The sequence below is a fragment of the Hemicordylus capensis genome, chromosome 5 (genome assembly GCF_027244095.1).
Source record: "Hemicordylus capensis ecotype Gifberg chromosome 5, rHemCap1.1.pri, whole genome shotgun sequence".
Taxonomy (NCBI): domain Eukaryota; kingdom Metazoa; phylum Chordata; class Lepidosauria; order Squamata; family Cordylidae; genus Hemicordylus; species Hemicordylus capensis.
This window is the reverse complement of record NC_069661.1, coordinates 57,333,392-57,347,066: the sequence shown is the minus strand read 5'-3', so window position 1 is coordinate 57,347,066 and position 13,675 is coordinate 57,333,392. Positions and strand designations below refer to the sequence as shown.

Here is a 13,675-nt window from a genome sequence, read left to right as displayed (position 1 = left end):
TTGTCTACATTGACTGGCAGCGGCTCTCCAAGGTTTCTGGCAGGAGACTTTCCCAGCCCTACCTGTAGATGCTGCCAGGAACTGAACCTGGGACTTTCTGCACGCAAGGGCGCTGCTCTGCTACTGCGTCGTGGCCCCATTCTCTCCCTGCCTCCATTGGGCTCCTTTGAGGACTTTTCTCCTGGCTAGCCTTGGACACCAGAGGTGAGCACTACTGAGAGAGGAGAGCTGGTCTTGTGGTAGCAAGCATGACTTGTCCCCTTAGCTAAGCAGGATCCACCCTGGTTGCATATGAATGGGAGACTAGAAGTGTGAGCACTGTAAGATATTCCCCTCAGGGGATGGAGCCGCTCTCAGAAGAGCAAAAGGTTCCAAGTTTTCTTCCTGGCAGCGTCTCCAAGATAGACTGGCAGCGGCTTCTCCAAGGTTGCAGGCAGGAATCTCTCTCAGCCCTATGAAAACAATACTGAGCTAGATGGACCTATGGCCTGACTTAGTATATGGCAGCTTCCTATGTTCCTATAGTGAGGCAGGGAGGGGGGCAGTGCTGCAGGGAGAAAAGCCATAGGTAAGAAGAGGCCCCAACATCACACTACCCCTGCATTTTGCCTTTTACATCCTTAAAGATGCAGACCTGCCAACACCATATGTAGTTCAGACCCCAGATAATGATCACCTCTTAGGAGGCAGCAAAATAAGAGGATCTCATCAGGGCTGATCACAGGAACACAGGAAGCTTCCATACACTGAGTCAGACCATTGGTCTATCTAGCTCAGTATTGTCTTCACAGACTGGCAGCAACTTCTCCAAGGTTGCAGGCTGCAATCTCTCTCAGCCCTATCTTGGAGAAGCCAGGGAGGGAACTTGAAACCTTCTGCTCTTCCCAGAGTGGCTACATCCCCTGTGGGGAATATCTTCCAGTGCTCACACTTCTAGTCTCCCATTCATATGAAACCAGGGCAGACCCTGCTTAGCTAAGGGGACAGATTATGCTTGCTACCACAAGACCAGCTCTCCCTTCCGAGCTGATCATTCTTCCCCCTCCACCACCGTCACACGTTCAGTGTGTGCAGTGTTCAGTGTGAAGCAGAATTGCACCTGCTGATACCCGCACAGCTGTTGGCCAAACACCCTGCCACTCACAAATTTATTGTAAGTGTGCAGGCTCTATGCATATACAGCTGTATGTGCATAAAGCTTCATCTTGTAACTGGGAAGGGGGCTTTATGCCCAGCTGTATGTGTGTAATGTCCCAGTGACATTGTACACATCACATGGATTGAACACATGGACGTTAGGGACAAGTTGATGCTGAGGAGGGTGCTGGGCACATCAGCACTGGAGGAAGGACCCAGTGGTCATTAGACAAGTCAAGACTGGGATTGGAACCAGCAGCTGTGTTCCCCATTCCCCTTGCCCCCACTTTCACATTCACTGAGCATATGGAAGGGGAGCATGTGAAGGACTTTAATCATACTGAGAATGATGGTTAGTGGTCCTTAGTGCTTTCTAGAATACCAGTAATGTTGCCTGTGTAGTCCTGTGATCCTATTTTGCGGTATACATGTCTGATTTCCCTACAGAAGGCATTCTAATAGCCAAGCATTTGTCCTTTATGTATCTATACGATTCTTTCATTCATTGAGCATATAAATGTTGCTTCACTAGGCACCCAACATGCAACATTGCACCCAGTTGGGCCACCCCAAAGCTGGGGAACCGGAGCCTTCTCTCTTCTTGATCCCTTGCTGTCCCACAGAAGGGATTCTCAAGATCCTTAGTGGGTGAGGCATGACACTGAAACCAGATTCAATCACTGTTTACAGGTACATGTGTACTGCTGATCTAGGTCATTTTCATAAGTGATATTTAAGATTCATTTTAACTACACAGAGAGGAAATGTGTGAAAAGAACTGTTGTGGGCATGATACAGCAGTCTTCTGTGCAAGCAAGCCACACATAAATGAATGGGAACCATGCAAGGCTTTTTGAACAACTCTCATTCATTTAAATGGAACTTACATTGGAGACTTTCCCACTGGAGTGTACCCAGTCCTAAATACATTTTTCTTGGCACAGATGCTTTTGATAAGGCTCCCATATTTATAAGAATACTACTTGGGAGTTATACCATCCTCTTACAAATAGTTGGCTCTATACTGTATAATTTGAAATTCATGCCACTCTTTCCTAGTAATAAGCCCTGTGTTGGTCAAAACATATTTAAGCATTGCCTTGTCTCACAATTAGACTTCCCCCTTTTGATCCAAGGGTGTGGTACAAAGGCATGTGAGAAGCTATACAAGTCTCTGGCTGTTCAGTGCCTGGATGGGATATGGCCTGGAAACCTTATGTTGCTTTTAGTTCTATCATGGAAGAAATGCAGCATATCTGTGTAAAAAATAAATGTATAAATTTGGTTTTCCATACTTACTTACTTACTTACTTATTTGCCTGTGAATTGGTACAGCCCTTTCTGATTGTTAAGTCCTCCAGAGAGAAATCTCACTATATGGTCTGCAGAAGAAAAACACCGTTCCGGTTGTTAAGCAGTGATTCATTGCTTGTATTCTCCTTACTTGGGTATTTGCTTTATATACTGAATGAATGAAAGAATCATATAGATACAGATGGCTCTTCTTTTTTATTAATCTGTGTTTTAGTAATCCATGTGTGGAAACATTATGCATTTTAGAACGTTTTTGTATGTCTTTTTTGTTGGTTGAAACCCTTCACTTTCTTCAGCATTGTATTGAATGGAAACCACAATGACCTTTTGGCATAATGAAAATCCCTGTAATTATTTTTAAATAAGGGTGATCAACACAGAAGCATATGTGTTTTCCAGAAATCAATAAACCTTCCCACCCACTCCTTCCTCTCCATCCTTCTTCATCACAAAGATGCTTTAGGAATGTCGGAAGCTGCTTTTTACCGAGTTAGACCCTTCGTCCATCTAGCTTAGTACTAACTTTACTCACTGGCAGTATAGTGTGGTTCTCCAAGGTTTCAGGCAAGAGTCTTTTCCAGCCCTACCTGGAGGTGCCTGGAATTGAATCTGGGACCCTGGGACCCAGTGGCAGATTCTCTGCCACTGAACTATGGCCCCTTTCCCTAAGGGGAATATCTTTCAGCAGACACTGCTGCTCACATGTCACCTGCTTAGCGAAGGGGACAATTTATGCTTGCTGCTACCACAATACTGGCTCTCCATCCCCCTTACCTACCAGGCTGTAGAATGTAACAAGTGCAACCTTTTCTGACTTCTCATCACTGCTCCAAGGTGGAGTCAAATGTGCTTACAGTATTGATTTATTCATACTGTATACCTTCTCTGTTTTAAATGTCCAGAAAGAGGGGGGAACCCCATTTTTCTTTTAAGAGACATAATCAGTAACAACACTATAGAAAATCCATTCACTTATGCCTCCTAAGCTATAAAAAATGAATTAGCCTCTCTGAGTCTGACTGGTCTATTTTCATGGCTTAGTTTTGAGATAATGGAAATATTTAAAAAGAATTGGTTAAGGGTCAGGCCATTGTTTGCCTTTCAGTTTTGAATGACAAAATAGACTTGTAACTAATGCTTATATTATTATGGACCAGGCTCCCTTTCTGTCTATTCAGAGCCAGACTGGCCACTAACTATGGTCAAATCCAAATCAGGACACATATCTAAATAAATATTGGCTGTCATCCTGGTTAACAAAGTGTAAGTAAGTCCCAGTAAACTCTGTGGAACCTACCACCAGGTAAATGTGTTTAGGACTGGACAGTTAGGCTTTGATAAACCAAATATTATTTAGCTACATTGGCTACATGTTTCCTACAAGGTGTTGTTAAGCTGAAGTTGATCTCTCCAGTTGCTGACTTGCAAGGTCTGATGCTATTGCTGCTGCCTCTGCAAAGACGATGTTCCCAAAAAACCATGTGCCTTTCCAAGGACTGCAGGAAATTCACCCCGCTTCTGGCAGTCCTTTTCAAACAGAAGCCACATTGCTGTTTCTGTCTTGTTCCTGTAAGCTAAGGAATCGGAGGGAAGACATCCGTGGAGGAGGGCTGAGAAATGGCCCAAAGCAGAGCAAGCTGAATTCAGTCCAATTTAACCTGAATTCAACCAGTTATTTGATTCAGGTCCTATTAGGCCAAACCCGAAGCAGCCCTCTTCAGTTCAGCTCTGAATAATGACCTAATTTAACACCATCCTAATAAAAATATATACTGGATTATAAATACATTTACTTGGAACTATGTCCCTTTGGAATAAGTAGATCTTGTTTGCAAGTGAATCTGCTTGGGTTCTCAGTTTGGGCTGTAATTTCCACTTAAGTGTACTAATCCACTTTCGGTTGTGTGGAAGCAAGGTAGGAGGAAAACCTGGGTAGCTTTTCTTCCTATTTTGCTTCCACACAATCACTTCTGCTCAGGTTTTCTTCTTACCTTGTTTCCACACAACCGGAAATTGGGAGTGTACACAGCTCCCAAATCTGGGTAGAACACAGTTTTTGATTGTGTGAATGACCTCTTTGTCTTACACTCAGTCACCTTCTATTTGGGTAAATATGGTAGTCTTGTTGCGATATGTGAAGCTCTTCCAGATACTCTGTTTTTTTTCTGGAGATAATGGCTGACTTCCTGTCTAATGCAGCATGAATGCACCAGGATTACGCATCCACGTTGCAGAGACCTTTGTATGCTGTGCAGCATGAAGGTTTTCAGTGGATGCAGCAAATTTAGCCAATCTCTTCTGGCTCCAGAAGTGCCCTATGCCACCTGAAAATATGTCTTTGAGGATCACACAGCCCTCAGGGACATATTTTCAGGTGACATAGGGCACTGCTGGAGGAAAACACCCCACCCGCTGCATGTGTGGAAGCTGCAGTAGTAGGAAACTCTCTGCAGTGCTGGCATATCTTCCTGGCACACCCACGCTATGCTAGTCAGATGTCAGCCACCAACCTGATATCTGATGAGATCAAATGAAGATTTGTGAAGAGGAGGAACTGAGTAGAATCATAGAATTTTAGAGTTGGAAGGGACTTTGGAGATCTTCTAGTCTAACCCCCTGGAATGTAGGAGGCTGCCTTTTACCGAGTTAGACCATTGGTCCATCTCGCTCAGTATTGTCTACACTGACTCACAGCAGCTCTCCAAAGTTTCAGTCAGGAGTCTCTCCCAGCCCTACTTGGAGATACCAGGGATTGAACCTTGGACCTTCTGCATGCAAACATGCAGATGGTCTTCCACTTAGCTATGGCCCCACCCCCTAAGGGGAATATCTTACAGCTCTCACATGTAGTCACCCATCCAAATGCAAACCAAAGCGGACCCTGCTTTACAAAGGGGACATTTCATGCTCACTTCCACAGTACCTCAGCTCTCCTACCCTAGTCTAGTACTAGTCTAGTCCTACCCTAGCCTAGTACTGGAAAACGATCACCTCTGATAATGAAAGCAGGATCCAAGACACATGCTGCATCTTCTTTCAAACTGGGTTGCCTTTAATTTATCTGTTTGAAAGCAGTGCATTCTGATCAGTGATGTGCATATAACTGTTCATGCCCACATTCCAAAATTGTTCTAGGTTACCGTGTTGTTCCTTAAAGTAATGTGTGCCATCAAGTCGATTTCAACTCTTCCATTTCGAGCCCTGTGGTTTTCTTTGGTAGAATATAGGAGGGGTTTAACATTGCCATCTCCCGCACAGTATGAGATAATGCCTTTCAGCATCTTCCTATATTGGTGCTGCCCAATATAGAACCAGTGGGGATGCTAACAAGCAGAATGTTGTTCCTTACAAAGAGCCATTAACAGGCATTACTGTGTTGGGGTTCACAACAAACATGGTTAGTTACTTGATTCAACCCATGCACTGGTTGAAAAGGACAACGTGGTTTGAACTCAGCCTAAATAAAAGTTATATTAATCAACCAGTAGGGATACCAAATTTAGGTAAGCCAACGATCTCTCTTCCACATCAACTGAATGATAATGCCTTAATAATTCTGAATCATTGTCATGATTATGTACTGCTTTGAAGCTTCAGAATTGCCTTGGTATGAAGATAGCCAGGCTGGTTTTGGCTGGACTTAATTTGATTTGGAAGATCCACTGAACTCCTCTGGTGCTCTGCAGGGACATATCCCAGCATTGTTATTGATGAGTGTTGCTTACAGGATAAATTATTTATCCTTTATCCTTTCCAGACACATTTGGAGTCTTATGGGAGATTAGCCTAATGGCTGTATTGACAGGATTCTCTACAGAGCAAGTGTTCCACTTTGCCAACCAAGTACAAGTTCTGTGCAGGGTAGCTAGCCATAGCCCAGTTGCTTCTTACCTTCATGGAAAATGCAGTTCGCATGTCAGATCTAGACCACAGTGTAAGGAATTAAGCCTTTGACTCTGAGCCAGCTCATGGGAGGGGAAAGAGTTTTGTGTCACCCCAGCTGGGCTGCCTAGGTGATTCTCTTTTAAAACTTCCCTTTTAAAACTTTTTACTTTAGACCTTCAGTAGATTAAAATGCTGCCACCAGATACTCTTATCAGAGACTGAACAGCCTGGGCTGGAGTGCCACAGCCTAGACTTCTCTCTTGTCTTGCAGATATAAAGACCTTCCACGTGTATGCCTACACGTAGTGAGAAAACAATGATAGTTTGCTGAGCTCTTGGAGATGCTTTGCACTAGAGACTCCCCCTTCTGGCCCCCTCCTTTCTCCTGCTGAGTTATTAACCAACTCGGGGAGGCTTGTAAAAAGAAAAGAACAGAGAAAAACCCTTTTATTCAGTTACTACAGACTGGTATGTCTGAGGCTTTAGCTTTTTAGATGCATTTGCAATTGCTTAGTTTGGTTACAGAGTCTTTTGCAACACCCTAGCCGGTTTGAGCGTAGGCTAGTGTTTCTTATTTTAGTTATGGTTGTAGATAAGCAATAATAGAACAGTATCAGGGATATGCAAAGCAACACACTCAAAGAAAAATAAATTCTAACACAAGTTCTTACGAAACACTTTCTCCTAAGCTAGACTTCCAAAGCCACAAACCTTGGCTCCCCATCCCTTGGACTTGACTAAGCCCCCTGCAATCTTGTCCCACTAGAGTTGCAGACTCACTGTGACTCCATTGCTCCTTTCTCACCTGGGTCACACACCTTCTTCTTCCCAGCAGCCCCCTCATGCCCACCTGGTCAATTGACTGGTTCATGACCTAGGGACTCTAGTCTGTCATCAAGGTCAACTGCTTTTCCAGTTAACTCTATCATTCCTGGCTGGATGCCTACTACACACAGTATGAGGAAATGGAACCACTCCGAAGTTTAATACAAACAACTAGATTAATTCTTTTAGAATTGATATAATCATATATCAATTATTATTATTTAGATTATCCTTCTAAAGTCTTCCTGTTGCCTGAATTGTTTCTAAAAAAATTCCTGAGCTAGGCAGGAATTCACTCTTTCCTCTTTTTCCTCCTCTAGGTTCTCCACAGGATATAGCAGCAGTGAGGAATCAGGCAGCCCTTCAGAGCATGAGGACGTCCCGAATGATGTCCCAGAACACCAGCATGATTGCCATGGGGGCCTCCCCAAGCACAGGGGCCATGTCTGCCACAGCTGGCCAGTCTGAGATGGGGATGGCTCCCTACAGCAGCCCAGCAGCCAGCCAACCGGGAATGTACAATATGAACACAGGAATGAGCCAAATGTTGCAGCACCCAAACCAAAGTAGCATGAGTCTAGCGCATAACCCAAGCCAGGGACCAAGGCAGCCCAGCTCAACACAGGGGGTGGGTATGGTCAGCAGCTTTGGTCCAAACATGTTGGTGAACTCTGCCATATCTCAACAACACCAGCAGATGAAAGGACCTGTGGGCCAGGTTCTGCCCAGGCCCCAAGCTCCCAGACTTCAAAACATGATGGCGCCTGTCCCACAAGGAGCACAGAATTGGCAAGCACGAGGCCTGCAAGGTATCCCTGGAAGGACTAGCAGCGAAATTGGACCTTTTAACAATGGCGCCGCTTACCCCATGCAATCTGGTCAGCCAAGGCTCCCTAAGCAACATTTCCCACCAGGCATGAGTCAATCTGTCATGGACACCAGTGGAACAGTAAGAACCCTCAATCCAGCAATGGGGAGGCAAATGCTACAACCTCTCCCTGGACAACAAGGAACCAACAGCCAAACCAGACCAATGGTGATGCCTACGATAAGTCAGGCAGTTCCCACCATGACTGGTTTCAACCAGTCCCCTGCACAACAGATCCCAGGGGGAAACTTTACTCAGAGCAACCAAGGTCAGGTCTATGAGAGGAACCCCACTCAGGACATATCTTATAGTTACAGTACTGAAGGAGCTGGAGGTTCCTTTCCAAGTATTGCAGAGGGCACAGACCTTGTAGACTCCATAATTAAAGGCGGACCAGGAGACGAGTGGATGCAAGAACTGGATGAGTTGTTTGGAAATCCATAGCACGCAGGTGTCTGTCAAGTTACAAATCTTTGTGGGGGTCAAAAAAAAAGGAAAGTGGGATGTCACCCATCCTTGTTTCTTTGTTTTGTTTTTAAAGCTGTGCAAAGCAAGCTAATCTGGGGCTGCTTGTGAAAGGCTTCAGCAGAGTGTGAAGCATCAGCAGTTTGGCCTTGCTGATGTCCACACAGCAGTCTCTGCTCCACAGCACCCCAGCTGCAAGTTGGAATGAAACAAAGGTAAAGAGAAGCTGCAAAAATAGCTGATCTCTGCCCATAGGCCACAGAATGAGCATGGGAGTCCCTGTGTGGCAAGACAGTGGCTGTCCCATTGCGGTGCAGTTTCCCACCCAGTTTTGCTGGAGCTGTTGTTTCCAGGACACAGGAAGAGGTAGCTCCTAACTGAAACAAAACAGGAGAGTTGCTGAATGACTGTACAGGCTATATGCAGAGGTCAGAATGAGTGCTAAACTCTGGGTTTAAGCAGATGCCAAGTTTATCTGTGTACTTTTCTGTCTAATTTGATAGGGAGTTGAGACTGGGTTGCTTGATTAGAGGACTGTCACTGGTTATGACTGGACAGGCCCACAGCTGAGTGAGTTTGTTTGAGGTGTGAGGAAAAGGCCTGTATCTGGGTGTTTGCCCTGTCTGGTTCTTCTGTAGCCAAGTGATTGTTGATTCACTTTGTCTTTAATGAGGAAAAATACAGAGCTCTGGTACAGGCTAAGGATGTGGTCTTCACCTTTCTCACGGAGGTGGCAGTCACCCAAGACAGAGATGCAAAAGTAAGCAGGATATTTTTAAAAAGAGAGATACACATGAAACTGTTGGTGTCTAGTTTGTTCTTTTCCCAAAAATGCAACCTGGGTGGGTAATATTTGTGCAGAGTTAGAATACACAGACTGGTGAGCTGAGGTAACAGTCTTCACTTCCAGTTGAAATAAATGTTTTTTCCAGTGTCCGAGAGATTCAAGGAGAAATTGGTATCAAGGTCGCACAGAGCGGGCCTAATAGCTATATTGGCTATTGTGTTATAAATATGTGTCCCACACATCCCTTGACAGGTTGGAAGCAAGTTTATGCTCAGCATTCTCCAAAACCACATCCTCTCTTTCATTTTTCCTACTTTGTAGATGATAACACCAAGCTCTTTTAAGATGCCTAAACTAGTCTATTAGAAACAAAGTAAGGAAGGGAATATCTTCTGGTGGTAAATAAGGTAATTTCTGGTAGTCAGTTGCATAAGCTTCTGAGCATCCCAAAGGACAGCTTCAAATGGCATTGTGTAAGTCACAATTTTGTGTGGCTTATCTTGAATTGCAGTGCTTTGTTTAGGCACTAAAGGGGTAAGAATGGAGCCATTGATCTCAGTGGGAAGTGAATGTGCCACATGTCTGGCAGGCTGAGAACATTTGCCTGTTCATCCTGAACACAGATTTGGTATTAATGGATCCACTACCCAGACTGAACTGAGGACCTAAGTGCACTGTACACACAAACAAACTTGTGTAACTGAACTCTGATTGTACCACTTTTTCTTTCTTTCAGAAAAACACATTTATTGAATGATTAGTTTTGTGTGAAGAAGGCGCAGGGGGAGGAGAGGCTTAACCCTCTCCCCACCTACCAGTTCACTGCTCCAAGTGCCCTCCCCTTGCTGTTTTACTTCCTGGCAGGGTTCCAAATGTCAAGATTTGGAATGTTCCAAATGTCAAGATTTGGAATTCCGGGGGGGCGGAAGCAGTTTGGAGGAGTGATTTAAAGTGGAGAAAGTATTGTACACACACCCATACACAAACACCCCTAAAGCAGCTTTTCCTGGAAAAGGGGGGCCATCAGGGTTTGATTACAGATGTGTGCATGTAACATGTATCAAGCCGTGCCAAGGCATTATCTGGGTGAGGACCCAGGGTATAGCTAGCATGGTTCTCAAATATCCACATGCCATCTGATGCTTATCCCCCTGAATCATTCTGATGACTTCTGTGAGAGTCACAATGGACCCTCATGCAATGAGGTGAGGAGCCACTTTATCCAATTGCTCTAAAATTGTGGATTAACTGCTGCACTTACAAACTGGTGGGCTCGGCACGTAGTGAAGTAGTTTACTAACGTTGCTACAAGCCCTGCTCCCCATGCAGAGATGAATGAATTCTGTGAAGAAATATACTTAACTTGTCCCAGACTCAGCCGGTCTCTGGCTAGGCAATAAGGCAAGCCGAGAACTACTTTATCATGTACTCTGGCGCATGTATGCGCCAGAGTTAACCCTCATCTTAGCACCACTGGAGAGTTGTGTGGAACAGCTGTGAACATCCCATGAAGGTTTCAGCACACATGTATTCTGAGAGTAACTGAGTGTCATGACAGCATATGGCAATTAGGGCTGAGAAATGGGAGTTGTATATATTGCAGGGACCAGGGCTGGGCTAAGGTTTCTGGTGCCCTAGGCAAAGTGTTCATTTGGCGCCCCCTCCCATTCAATTAAGATGATGTTCTATAACGTTAAGAATTTCATTTTAACTGAATGTGGAGGGGCATCATCATACTTGGAGGCTGGCAGTGGCTGGGGCAGGGGGAGCAGAGAGGACAGCAGGAAAAGGTCCATAAGACCACCACTGCCTGCCACCCTGTACCGCTGCCCAGCTTCACGCAGCGTATGCCCCCCCCACCCCCCAGTCAACAATTGGCACGCTAGGCAACTGCCTAGTGGACAGAATGGTCCTGGCAAGAACCAGTTGAAGACTGGAGCAACATGACCACTTCCTTTAAATATTGTTAGGTCTGCGCAAGCATAGACTAGAAACCAAGGGTATCACTGTTTACTGGAAACTGTGATAACAGAAAGAGCAGAACACGGACTCAGAAATGCACAAACATTAACAAGTAACTAAACATTCACCTTTATCAGAGAGGTGTCGGTATTCATGTTTGGTATGCTGATGAGGCCTCAAAAATCAATCATCTTTGAAAAGCTTCCTCCAAATATTTTAGACTGGGACCAAGTAATAAAGAGCCAGATTTTAATATCTTGGGTTGTGGTGTTTTTTTGTTTTTATTTTATTTTTACTATGGTGCTGATGTATATGAAATGTTTTTTTTAAAAAAGAATTGTTTGTAAATATGTTTTTACAATCATGCAGATATCACTGGGTCTAATATGTAAAATATATACATATAAATAAATATAAATATTATATAAAATTATATATATATATATATATATATATAATGTTTGTTTAAAATAGAGTATTTTTATTTCATTCTTTAACTCATCCTCACTGCAGTGGTATTGCACTTCAGATGTCTAATTACTAATTTGTACTGTATCCTTGCCAGCAACTTGCTCCATTTTATTCAGATTTTTCTAGTTTACTGTTTTTTACTTTGTACATTGAACATTGCTTATTTCCTTTTGAGGACTGTACAGAGCTCTGGAAAAATGTAGAAAGGAACTAATAACATACCAATTTTAAAGAAAAAAAAATAAAAGATTGTTATCTGAATCAGTTCAACTCTGAGAACTCCTGTCTCATCACCTTCAATATGGTATTATATCCATTGTTGATTAGTCTGGATCATTGTCTGGGCACAGACTGAGTGAGATTATGCATGTGAACAGCTCAGATCAATCGCTGGATAGTAAGAGCCCATTCAAGCTTGAAGGAAAACCACATGGCACAGTCCTCTAATGCAGGGGTTCCCATTCTTGCTTTCCCCAAAATTGTTGGTGACAACTTCCATCATCCCCAGCCACAACAGCCTTTGGCCATGGCCCGTTGGCCATCAATATAATCTGGGGACAAGGTTGAGAAGCCCTGCTGTAGCACCTCAGAGTAGGGGATTACTTGCTCCAAAGCATCCCCCTACATTGAAACCTTGCTACATATGGAAACAGAGCATGCTGAAGCCTTCTATTATTATTTATTATTATTTACATTTATATCCTGCTCTTTCTCCAAGGAGCCCAGAGCAGTGTACTACATACTTAAGTTTCTCTTCACAACAACCCTGTGAAGTAGGTTAGGCTGAGAGAGAAGTGACTGGCCCAGAGTCACCCACTAGTTTCATGGCTGAATGGAGATTTGAACTCGGGTCTCCCCAGTCCTAGTCCAGCACTCTAACCACTACACCATGCTGGCTGTAAGCACGAAGCATTGCTCTCCATGGCTGTTGATTTGATTCTCTTCTTTTTCCAGGGTGAATTAACCTTCCACATGGAGAGAGATTTTTATGTGGAAATGCTTCCAAATATGCAGTTCCCACAACACAGCCTAGAAGGTGCTGTATCAAGAAGAATGCATGTTCTAAAAGTTGGATCATAACCTCTTATAGCCTCCCAACTTGGGAGGAGATGGCTGTGCTTCTGTGAGTGGCAGCCTGGATAATCATGGTTATGGTGCTTCCCCCTTCATACAAACAGTGCTGTAACCATGAGCAGCCGATGGAGAGGGTGAGTGACAATGCCAGGGTGGAACTTCCAACCCATTTTCAGCACTGTGTCCTGTCCATAAGCACTGATGTAATAATTAAGGCGCAAATTGAATAAGAAAATAGTATAAAATAGTAGCCTGGTATTTTTTTGATGATCTCACATGCTAGACAATCATAATGTGAATTAGCAGCAAATATCAAACCCAAGCCTCAGCTTCTTCCTGAGCTTTCAGATAACACAGAAATCCAGTGTTTCAGAGGCCACTATGAATTAAGAAGATGAAGGATCCAGGAATGTTAGCCAACTTTCATGCCAGGAGATAAGGTAAGAGGGATGTGTGAGCCACCCATTTGGCGGGTTTGGTTCTAATCCGGACCGGATTTGAACTGACCCAGTCTGGTCTTGGGCCAAACCGGTTTGTGGGCTGGTTTAGTGGTGGTGGGTATACTTGTAAAGGGGAATCCTGTGAGGGCTGCCCTTTACAAATAAAGGGCATTCCATATAGTAATATGGGGGGACAATGAGAGAAAGGGTACGGTTTACCTTTAATTTTGAGGCAGCGAGGACAGCGGAGGCGGCCACAGCAGCAAGGAGATCGGTGGCAGCGGGTGCTCCACCACCACCATCGCTGGCCTCCTGAAGAGCTGCCCGAACCATGGTTCGAATTGAGCCAGCTCACACATCCCTAGAGAGAGTTGGGTATGTTACATGACCATTAAAATATTCCATATTTTACCTTTTCACTTGCTAGATATTGTTTGTTGTGCAGTG

General features: G+C 44.2%; 1 protein-coding gene across 2 annotated transcripts in view; it reads left to right on the top strand.

Annotated features, from left to right (window-relative positions):
• The window catches only part of MAML3 (mastermind like transcriptional coactivator 3), a 441,192-nt gene extending 429,217 nt beyond the window's left edge, over positions 1-11,975 (top strand). For both annotated transcript variants that reach the window (XM_053256441.1, XM_053256442.1), the window contains exon 5: positions 7,482-11,975. In XM_053256441.1, the coding sequence (XP_053112416.1) occupies positions 7,482-8,473 (992 nt within the window). In that variant the 3' untranslated portion in view covers positions 8,474-11,975. The remainder of the gene's footprint in view (positions 1-7,481) is intronic.
• The last annotated feature ends 1,700 nt before the right edge of the window (positions 11,976-13,675 follow it).